This window comes from Sinocyclocheilus grahami, unplaced genomic scaffold, assembly GCF_001515645.1.
Source record: "Sinocyclocheilus grahami isolate Dianchi unplaced genomic scaffold, SAMN03320097.WGS_v1.1 scaffold84.1, whole genome shotgun sequence".
Classification (NCBI taxonomy): Eukaryota; Metazoa; Chordata; class Actinopteri; order Cypriniformes; family Cyprinidae; genus Sinocyclocheilus; species Sinocyclocheilus grahami.
The window spans coordinates 587,714-599,955 of record NW_015505263.1 but is presented as its reverse complement, the minus strand read 5'-3'; the positions used below and the strand labels follow the sequence as shown (position 1 = coordinate 599,955).

Below are 12,242 nucleotides of genomic sequence, written 5' to 3'. Positions count from 1 at the left end.
GAAATTAAAAAATTGCCAGTAGTTTTCTGTAAGGGGTAGGTTTAGGTGTACCTATATGGGTAAAGTTGAGACAAAAATGCACCTTATGTTTATGAGCTAATTGTGGAAAATATAAACTATTCATGGCTATTATTAGTTTATGATATTTTAGTACATAAGCAAAAGAAATATCATGTGAAAAATCACTTCATTTCGGCATCTAGTTTTTGTGTAGTGATGAAAAAAGCAGAAAGTATCTCTAATGTACTCAGTCTACCCTAAATGCAGATGTCAAATAGACGTCCCCGCGATGTACGTGTGCTATCAGGGTTACAACAACTTCCCGTTTCACGGTACTACTAGCATGCTTTAGCTCTTAGTAAGTGTTGCTAGCATGTTTAGCACTCAATGGCTTATTTTAGTGTGCTGCTAATAGTGCATCACAGTGCTAAACATGTCACTTCCAGTTGACAGTAGGTGACGCTATGACTATAACTGAATATTGGCATGTAGACGTGTTCAGGCCAGCACTCTTATCAAACTTGGGGCAAATTTGGACATTGTATGCCTGAGTTACAGCAACTTCCTGTTTCATTGTATTAACAGCATGCTTTAGCAAATTAGCTAAGTGTTCCTAGCATGTTTTAGCATGTTTCTAGCATGTTGCTAGCCTATTTAACTCTTGCTGACGTTTTTAATATGTTGCTAGGAGTCCATAAAAGTGTTAAACATGACACTTCCTGTTGCCAGCAGGTGACACCATGACTATAGCTGAATATGGGCATGGACATGTGTTCAGGACACAACTGATATTAAACGTGTGAAGTTTGGAGCAGATCGGACATTGTTTGCCTGAGTTACAGCAACTTCCTGTTTCATGGCGAAACATTGAACTTTGTCAGGCCGCCAGGGACACACACAAAAAAAAAACTGCACAAATATAAAGACAATATTTTATCAAAATGGATTGATATAAGCTTTCTGGACCAGAAAAATAAATATCATTATATATCAGGTTTTGTTACTCTCTACGAGAGGATAAATACAAAATAACTAAAGCAGGGGTGCAAAACTCAATTCCTGGAGGGCCACAGCCCTGTAGAGTTTAGCTTCAACCCTGTTCCAACCTTCATACCATAGTTGTTTAATGTATAGTTAATGCCAATTATTAGATTGCATTATACATGTTCCATGGTAGTACCATTGCATTCTTGAAAGTACCTTGTATCATGATGGCACAATCAACTTCTGTGCAATAGTATTACAATCTGACACCATGGTATTGTCAAATATACATACTGTAGTTCCGACACTGAATTTTATACTATTTAGATATAGTATGTGTAATCTTAAGTACTATAAGTTTTGAAAAATAAGCATCACACATACAGGAACATGTAAAAACAAAAAACGTAATGCCAATATTGCTAGTTCATCTTGACATGTTCGTGCTCATCATCTCACCCCACAATTTCTGTGGTTTCTGGTTGAAGACAGAGGTGTTTTAAAAAGGAGTGGCACCAAAGACAATCAAGCAAACGAGAGTTTTCAGTCTCACTGTGCTCAGACTCTTTTGCCAAACAAGATGCTGCGGAGCATCATCCTGATCACCCTGCTGATATCCTCAGGTAAAATTAGCAGAGATCAGTTGTTGTTAGTTATCTTTACTAAACAATTTGTCTATATTTTGTGTGCCTCACTGAAAAACACAGCTTAGACTGATTTGGACCGGTTTATGTTCAGTGATGTGCAATGCTGGTCATGTAAAAAACAAACTTGAATGTACCTAAAATATACATATCATTCTTACTGTTTAACTGAACTAATGCATTATACTGCAGAACATTTAGTACTTATCATGCATTTTTCCTTACAGTTTGTGCTCTTCACTTGGAAATGCACAAAGCCAAATCTACTGGAAATGAACTTAAAGAAGACTCTGTAAGTTGTCCTCAACGTTGTTTATCATGATCCCATTTTGTGTTTACATTTAAAGTAGAAAAGTGAACTACTTTCACCAGATTGTGCATCAGTATAATTAGTGCTCAAACAAACATATTTAATACAGAAATGTTCTTGTCTTTTTACGATTGCATTTATTTCTATTATTTTTCCAGATTTTTTTTTACCAAGATTTTATGCCTGTGTAAACTTTGATAATAGCAAATAACATGTACACAGATGTATCTAATTTAGTCATTCCCAATGATCTACATTGATCCTACTGCCGTTAAATGCTGAACAATATCAATTTTAAGGATGTCTATGTCCATTCGTGCATATTAAAGTTGATACAAAAATAATTTTACAGCATTTTAAACCAGTATTTCCGCATCCCATTTTCATGATAAATACAAAACTTACTATGACTGATTTTTTTTTTTTATTTACATGGTTGGATGTAACACTTCTCTCTATTGTATACATTTTTTTTCAATTATTCAATTTAACAGTTATAATAAAGGTTTTTAGCATGTTTCTCAAGTTATTGTCCACTGCTATTTTTGATATTAGATAAGGTGGTGTACATCATTGATAGTGACCGAACTGTCATATCATAACTATTGACTCTAATATGCTGTATCTGTTATCTTGTTAGGGTGAGATACAAGCAGAACAACTCCCTGGATTGTGCTGGGCTTGCAAGTGGGCCATGGGGAAGCTGAGAAGTGAGATCATCAATGGCTCAACTAAGGTTGGTAACAGTACTGTTTCATACACTTCAATAAGTTCATGTGAGGCTAATGGCTTAATGTTAACTCTGCTGGTCACTTTCCTACAGGATGACATTAAAAGGATGCTGGGGATGGTCTGTGATGAGATCGGCTTCCTGAAGTACCTGTGTAGGATGTTTGTGAACAAGTACATGGGCACTCTGATCGAAGAACTTTCAACTACTGATAATGCCAGAACCATCTGTGTTAACATCGGTGTTTGTTAAAGGCCTTTGAAAGTTTAAGAATCCTTTCTTTGATAAATTGAATAAATGCATAAGGCTTTTCATTTGTTTATTTCTTAAGGGCTTTTCACACTGCGATTAGAAAGAGATAGTTCATCCAAAAATGAAAATTACCCCATGATTTACTCACCCTCAAGCCATCCTAGGTGTATATGACTGGGTATATGAGTTATATTAAAAAATGTCCTGGCTTTTCCAAGCTCTATAATGCCAGAGAATAATACCCACATAGCGGTACAATATGTATAGTGCGAAACAATGGGGTGTTTGAATGTTAGGACTAAACACTTAGCAACAGCTTTGGACAGTAATGGAAAAGTCGCACGTCGTAGCCTATAAACTCTCAGTTCAGCTTTTAAGGGAAAAAATGTCAAATGGTGACTGAAAACGTGCTAAAATTTGAGTGATAAAGAGACCGTTTCATTCTTACCTTTACAGTCCGAAAACTCCATATAGAGAAAAAAAGAAACGGCATAGTTGGCAATATATAATATGAGGACATATGTTAAAAAAGTATGATAACTCAGAGTTTAGGAATGTACAGTATGAAACGTCGGAGTATGAATAACCAGGATTAATTGTTAGCCCCAGGTAAATTATGAGCAATGCGAGACGTGAAGCAAGATAACCTAGGATCCTGTTGACCCAGAGTTAACTGTTTCAAGTGTGAAACGCCCTTGAGTGTTCCCTTTAGCTGGGAAAACTGAGCTAACGTTAAGTGCACTAGAGCTAATGGTGTGATTATTGCGCTTTTGTATACCAGGTTTTTTTTTGCATATTTGTTGTATACTGTACACTCTCTTTTTCTTTAAATAACGGCACAATAAATGCATGGAACTCATGTTTTGTGACATGTTTTTGCTCTTCCAATTTTTGGAGATACTTTTACAAACAGAGGATGCTTGAATTCATATTTATTGGTCCGTTTCTTGGTCCATAAGCACCACACCACATACATTAATATCCCTTGCCCATTTCAAACTCTTTCTTACATTTGGCAAAAAATCAGCAAGAAAGAATAAAATTGGTTTGAGTCAAGTATAAACAAATATACGTGTCCATACAAATAATTACAATTAAAAAAAATACATAATGACAGCACACATGCTACAATTAGACAGTATTTACAGACAAATGTTTTCAAGAATTTGTCCATTAGACTAATGCTACTGCCAGAAAGAGTTCATTGTGAAGCTGCGGTGATGCTCAGCATGCATTTGGGAGTTGCGAGAAAACGCATGCATGGGTTCTGATCTCCGTCTCCAGCTCTGCTGCAGTGCATCCTGGTCTAGTTTATTCAGACTTTGGGAGCACAAACGCAGGTCTCTGATGTGATCAGACAGACTTTCCAAACAAACATCACCCAGAGGTCCTGACACCTGACAGCCTGTCATGAAGAACGAGAGGAACTTCAAACATTACAGGACACAGTAAGTCACATTCACAACAACAGCGATCATTATCAGTTTGTTTAGATGGTTGGTGACACATCCTTCATTTCAAACACTGCACAAATTAGCTTCTCAAACAGCTTTTTCTGTGCGATGCTGCTGCAAGATTATGATGTGACTACATGCAACTTTAGGGATGCACGATATATCGGCCACCATATCGGTATCGGCCGATAAATGCTCATTTTTTCTGTTATCGGTATCGGCCCAATAAGAAAATTTGGCCGATATCTTAAAGCCGATAAATAATGCATTATTTCCTTCAGATGCGCGCTGTTCGTTTGCAGCCTTTTGTGCAATTGTACGTTGTAATATTGTGTTTATTTGATGTATATCTGATTTATCTCATATAGAATGCATTTGATTAAGTTAAAAGAGCGCTTCAGTTTACCGGTGATAAACTCAAACAGCAGTGCACAACATTAATAACTATGATTGGGAATGTCGTGTATATAACATTCTAATGAGAACATTATTATAATAAAACGTTGTGCATTCTTTGGGTTTAGTTGCCGTGTTTCAGCGCGTTGTTATGGGAAGAGAGCATCCACAACAGGATCACACATTCTGACTATAGCACGCAATAACTGCATAATTTTGTACATATATAAGTTGTAATATTATGTTTATGTTATATTAATATTAATCTCAGGATGCATTTCCATGAGTTAAATAAGCTGCCAGCAAAACGCTTCAGTTTACCATGTTCATTCAGCTCTTCAGCTTCAGCAAGCGCAGCTCAACGGCTGCTATTTAAAACAGTGGTATTAATTTGTTACTTTTTCAAAATCATTGATATATTATTAATAACAACAACCACTTGTATTTTTCTCTTATTATTTCCATCAACAATATGGTTTAGTAATTAAAATCATTTAATTATTGTCCGTGCAGAGGCTATTCCATTTTATTGATCTATGGGGCACAATAAATGCATGGAACTCATGTTTTGTGACATGTTTTTGCTCTTCCAATTTTTGGAGATACTTTTACAAACAGAGGATGCTTGAATTCATATTTATTGGTCCGTTTCTTGGTCCATAAGCACCACACCACATACATTAATATCCCTTGCCCATTTCAAACTCTTTCTTACATTTGGCAAAAAATCAGCAAGAAAGAATAAAATTGGTTTGAGTCAAGTATAAACAAATATACGTGTCCATACAAATAATTACAATTAAAAAAAATACATAATGACAGCACACATGCTACAATTAGACAGTATTTACAGACAAATGTTTTCAAGCATTTGTCCATTAAACTAATGCTACTGCCAGAAATAGTTTACTGTGAAGCTGCGGTGATGCTCAGCATGCATTTGGGAGTTGCGAGAAAACGCATGCATGGGTTCTGATCTCCGTCTCCAGCTCTGCTGCAGTGCATCCTGGTCTAGTTTATTCAGACTTTGGGAGCACAAACGCAGGTCTCTGATGTGATCAGACAGACTTTCCAAACAAACATCACCCAGAGGTCCTGACACCTGACAGCCTGTCATGAAGAACGAGAGGAACTTCAAACATTACAGGACACAGTAAGTCACATTCACAACAACAGCGATCATAATCAGTTTGTTTAGATGGTTGGTGACACATCCTTCATTTCAAACACTGCACAAATTAGCTTCTCAAACTGCTTTTTCTGTGAGATGCTGCTGCAAGATTATGATGTGACTACATGCAACTTTATAACAAAAAATATGCTTGAAGTGTCACAAGTGTCAGAAATTTGTCATCACTTCAAGTTAATTTGAAATCTACTATCTACTTCATGATATGCTTTTGCAACATATATAAAAACTTTCCCTTTTTGCAGCAAAAAAAATTGTAACTTACTGTAAAAACTGAATTACATCATATGCGTACTAGTAATTTCTCCCATTTTTGATCAGATGCTCAGAAAGCAATAGTTCAAGTCTGAAGTGTCAGTAAACCTATTACAGGGAAAGTACCCTCAAATTCCCTTTGATTTTAAACATCTCTGCTTAAAGGGATAGTTCACCCAAAAATGAAAATTCTGTCATTAATTACTCACCCTTGTGTCGTTTCAAACCCGTTAAGACCTTCGTTCATCTTCTGAACACAAATTAAAGGGGTTATATGATGCGATTTCAAGTTTTCCTTTCTCTTTGGAGTGTTACAAGCTGTTTGTGAATAGATAAGATCCCTAAAGTTGCAAAGACTAAAGTCTCAAATCCAAAGAGATATTCTTTATAAAAGTTAAGAGTCGTCCACGCCCTCCTAAAATGCCTTGTTTAAACACACCCCCACATGTCTACGTCACGATGTGGGAAGATTTGCATAACGGCGCCCAAATGTTCACGCAAAGTAAGAAGGCGTAACTTTATTGTTGCTGCCACCGCCGAAAATAATCCATGTGACATCAGTGGTTCAACCATAAATTAAGTTGTATGTATGTGGATACGCTGTTTATGCTTTGATCGAAATGTAAACAACAAATCCACGTACATACGTTGTTTACGTATGTGATACTCCAAAATGGCGCTATAGGGTGACACGGAGGAGACAAATTGTTGAATAAAGTCGTTATTTTTGTTTTCCTTGTGCACAAAAAGTATTCTCATAGCTTTATAACATTACGGTTGAACCACTGATGTCACATGGATTATTTTAACGATCTCCTTGCTACGTTTCTGAGCCTTGATCGGGTAAGGATCCTTGCTGTCTATGGGAGGGTCAGAGAGTTCTCAGAATGCATCAAAAATATCTTAATTTGTGTTCCGAAGAAAAACAAAGGTCTTAACGGGTTTGGAACAACATGAGGGTGAGTAACTAATGACAATTTTCATTTTTGGGTGAACTATCCCTTTAAGTTCATCACCGTTTAGGGATTTGAACCTACAACCTTTCCCTTATCAGCCTACAACCAAACCACCGGCAGGATACAAAAGGAAAACACAATAAAAAGACAAATGCATCAGAGCTGATGAGACACAGGCGATTAAACCTGACTATCACTGGAGGAAAAGAAAATACCTTGAAGACTGAGATGGGTCAAAGGTCGTTGGGCCTCCATGAGGGCGTTAAGGAGACTTTGAAGGCCAACTGAAGTCACTGAAGGGTTAGCAGACAAGTCCAAAGATACAAGAGAGGGACAAACAGGAAGACACCTAAAAATAACCAAAATATATCTAGAATATATATGATAAGCTGCAAACTGAAAGAAGCATATAAATGATGCATTAAGTTGTTTCAGTACAGTAAGACGAGAGTTGAATGATTCACCTAGCGAGCAAGAGGACACTGTGGTCCGTGAGGCCATTTCCAGCCAGATTTAAGTGCGTGAGTGGACAGTCACCCTGGAACCCAAACATTTAGTCAATATTAATTTTCATAGCAGTTGAATGATGTAGATTTTAAAGCAGAGATTAAATGGCTTTAGGGCTGGAGTCTAATTCCCCAAAACAGCCCACAACCCCATACTAAACATCTTAAGCACACATTCTTGTTTTTATCATTTGGAAAGGGGAACTGACTGACAGGTAGGAGCAGAGGTTGCATTAAACAAAAAAACGTTCAGTCATGTACTGACATTTTAAAAACACTGATAGATAATTAATTTTTTCAAGTTTGGCAAGTCTAACTGGACTAGAGGGAAGTAAGTGTACTTGTGTCAGGAGTTTAGCGAGGATCTCCATGGCAGGCTGGTCAGATGGACCTCTACAGACTGCAGAGAGCTGAAGCTGCGTGAGACAGTGCATCGGTAACGTCTTCAACACAAGCTCAAAACCAGTGGAGCCCAGTGCATTATGGGAGAGGCACACTGACCTCATATTTCCAGTGCCTGTGAGAGCATAAAATAACAGACAGTACAGAAACAGCATGATTTCATTCGGTTGTCTAACATAGGTCACTTTAGATCAGATGCATCTGATGGTGCACTTACTGGCCATGGCGTTGGCTAAGAGCAGACGGTGTTGCTGCAGGAAACGTGCAGAGAGGCCACAAGCTTGCAGGGACAGAGTGGAGAGCAGGGGACAGGAGGACAGAAGACTCGCTAATGCCTGCGTCCAGCCATCACCCAGAGGATTCATGCTTAAATTCAACTCCTCTAGACACTACAGAGAGAAAAAAAGTGAATATAAAAAGAGAGGGGGGTATCAAAGCTTGCTATCAAATTATATTATGCAGTACTCTTTTCATAAGATGATGATCAATAAGTTCTCAGTGATCTGATTTCATGAATGTGTGAATTACACATCTGTTCTTTTAGACTTGACCATTAACGCTTTCCTCATGAAACCACTGAACCAAAAAAGGGAAGCAGTTTGTTTCTTCTCAAGAAAGGAGCAAACCTCTTGACCACATACTGACAAGACAGTCACAATTATCTGATATTCATTCTTCACACGTCTATATTAGCTGCAGATCTCAGTGACCACACCACTGGGTGACTCATGCATGCTAAGATATGCTTGTTAAAACTCCGCTATATATATATATATATATATATATATATATATATATATATATATATATATATATATATATATATATATATTGGATACACACAGTATACACACAGTATGAAACATTCATATTGAGATTTGCTATAAATGACATTTATGCAAGATATACAAGTTATTATTAGTGTAGTGTTTTAAAGATGGTAAGTTAATCTTAATGTAAAAATAGGGGAAAGAGCTTAAACAAGAGCTTTTAAATATATCTATTATCGACTGATTTCATTAAATAAAAAAAATACAAAAAGAAAAACTCTAATAATGGCCAATAACTGATATGAAAACTTCTGTAACGTCTGTCCCTAATAGATGATCTTATATTACCGGAAGAATGAAAGTACACTTGCCGGGAAAGCAGCTTGACTCTTCGTTTCAAACGTGTCCGATGCTTTTTTGAGCGCCTCTCCAGTGATCTGATTGGCTGATATGTCTAAAATCCTCAGTGTGGGCATGGTGGCCACCGCAGACATCAGTTCTGGAAGGAGGTCGTTGTTCAGACGGTTGGCAGAGATGCGCAGCTCCGTGAGGCTGGCCTGCAGTTTGAGCGCTCGGAGGAGAGGAGTCAGAGACGCTGGAGGCAAAATGAGTCCACAGACGTTCACACAGGAGCTGCTATCCTGCACCTCACACAGCCGAGACACACGCCGGTTCTCCTCTGAAACACACATGGTATGAAACAAGCATGTTTTGTGATAAAGATCCCAGACTAGAAAAACACAACACTCACCCAACACCCAGACTTTGACAGGCTTTCCTGTAGCGCTCAGGGAGAGGAGGAAGATCCCATGAACGCACCTCAGCAAGAACCTGCAATAGGCAGATTGACCAAAAGATTAAAAAAAGAAAGGTTTGCAATGGAAAACAACTTAAACTTTCACCCTGTTCACCATACAAGGATACTGTATGGCTTCAGAAGACTACTATAATATAGTACTATCAGACTACTTTAATGGATCTTTTTTTTTTTTTTGGAGTTTGACACACTTTTGTTTTAAGGTAAAAAAAAGGAGCCTGAGCTATATTGTTAATAACATGGAACAATTAAAATAAAATAAATAAATAAAAATACAGAGAACCAGAAATTTCACACTTCAAACACCTCCAGTAATATTTATAGCATATTACTGTTTTGAGCACTGATGCCGTACTAAACCATGTGTTATGACTAATATTATCTTTTTGGTTTGTACGTCAAGTTTCAAATTATTGAAATGATAGAGAAAACCAAATGAGATGAAGCACAAGTATTCTAAACACTAGACCATACAATTATGATTTTGGTAATACCACTTAACTAAAAAAAATATTTAGTTTTACTGCGACACAGACTTCCAAAAAAATAAAAAAATAAAAAAAAAATATATATATATATATATATAGTTCCGAAAATATGAAAATGTGCTTAAGAAACTGCAGAATAGTGAAAGACATAAAACTAATTAGCAACGGGAAATAAAGTTTAGTATCATTAATATCTGTCTATTAATTTTATTATTATATTATACTGTATTGTATTGCATTATACTATATACAAAACTATTATATATTAATCATTTCTTGTTGGTAAAAAATATGCATTTATTATTATTATACTATTCATTTTCCTGTCAACTCTTTTGCTCCCACATTATGTTTGTTTTGCTACAATCCCTCTGTAAATGACTATAATTTTGTCTTTCATTCTGTAGTTTGTAAAAAAAAAAAAAAACTGTAAAAATTATGCATAAGCAAAAACTATTTGCTTTCATCAAGTTCTTAAAAAAAAACGACAAACAGTAGAAAAATACATAGACGTTCTCCCATGATCTCTGACCTCTTCATTAGTGTGCAGCACAGCCAGCAGTGGATCGGTGGGTAAGAGCAGAGCGCCCTCTTTCTGCAGGGACAGACGTGGCAGTAATCCACACGTCTGATAGTAACGCTGAGCGGCCTGATCACACAACCACGCCACTGTACAAGAGTCTGCCTCACTGCACAACACAACACAACATATAACATCTACAACTACTTAACCACTAAACACTATCTGATACATTCAAAAGCAGCATCAGACCTGTGTGGAACGGGAATCAAGAAGACATTGTCCTGAACTCTGACCCTCATCCTGATCGGTGCAGGAACATGGGCTGCTCGGTTCTGGAATGATGCTGGTGGCTCATTATTCATTAATGGCAATTAAAAATGCATTAATTAATTATAACAGTCTAAAAGTATCAAACACAATAAGTAGTATTATGTAGAAATAGAAATATTAGATCTGTTAGTTCCTTTTTGACTAATTTGTTTAGTACTTGCCAAGAATTATGACATTTTTTTTTACATAAAATAGTGTTAGAAATGCAGAATAACTGCATTTTTTCCAAAATGGTAACTGAATGCCACTTTATATATTAAACATACAAAGTAATGAGATTGTATTACCACTGACTTATGGACAGGAAGTGCAGGGTTATGAATGGGCCCAGATTCTTGAGTCATGATGGGACTTTGTGACCTGCTGACCTCCCTCCTGCCTAGATTCACCATCCCGGGCATTTGATTCATCTTCACATGCCGAGACTTATCAGTGCCCTTCTTCAGAGACAGACCCCTACTGGAGGAACTTTGAACTGCTATGAGAAATAGTGACATTAATTATAACAGTCTAAAAGTATCAAACACAATAAGTAGTATTATGTAGAAATAGAAATATTAGATCTGTTAGTTCCTTTTTGACTAATTTGTTTAGTACTTGCCAAGAATTATGACATTTTTTTTTAACATAAAATAGTGTTAGAAATGCAGAATAACTGCATTTTTTCCAAAATGGTAACTGAATGCCACTTTATATATTAAACATACAAAGTAATGAGATTGTATTACCACTGACTTATGGACAGGAAGTGCAGGGTTATGAATGGGCCCAGATTCTTGAGTCATGATGGGACTTTGTGACCTGCTGACCTCCCTCCTGCCTAGATTCACCATCCCGGGCATTTGATTCATCTTCACATGCCGAGACTTATCAGTGCCCTTCTTCAGAGACAGACCCCTACTGGAGGAACTTTGAACTGCTATGAGAAATAGTGAGAGACATCAAACTAATCAACAATTGACAATTAAATCGTTTTAGCATCAATAATATCTGTATATTAATTATATTATATTATTAATATCATACAAAAATACTATTTTATGTCATACATATTGTATATTAATTATAACATTATATTATACAAAAATATCTGACAGCAGAACGCAGCGACTGACCAACTAGAATCGAATATTTCAGAACCCATTCCATGAAAGTTAATTTCAGTGTTGGGAAATGTTATTTTGAAAGCGTTCCAGGAAAAGTGTTACATTACCATATACATCATAATATAAAAAA

The 12,242-nt window shown here is 36.6% G+C and overlaps 1 protein-coding gene across 1 annotated transcript in view; it reads right to left on the bottom strand.

Moving 5' to 3' along the window:
* Positions 1-5,410: 5,410 nt before the first annotated feature.
* The window catches only part of LOC107586637 (tonsoku-like protein), a 14,517-nt gene continuing 7,685 nt past the window's right edge, over positions 5,411-12,242 (bottom strand). The window contains 11 exon segments of the mRNA XM_016274091.1: positions 5,411-5,712; positions 5,714-5,880; positions 7,386-7,519; positions 7,635-7,708; positions 8,018-8,193; positions 8,296-8,467; positions 9,220-9,522; positions 9,596-9,679; positions 10,686-10,842; positions 10,926-11,008; positions 11,294-11,484. Of these exon segments, the coding sequence (XP_016129577.1) occupies positions 5,677-5,712; positions 5,714-5,880; positions 7,386-7,519; positions 7,635-7,708; positions 8,018-8,193; positions 8,296-8,467; positions 9,220-9,522; positions 9,596-9,679; positions 10,686-10,842; positions 10,926-11,008; positions 11,294-11,484 (1,577 nt within the window). The 3' untranslated portion in view covers positions 5,411-5,676.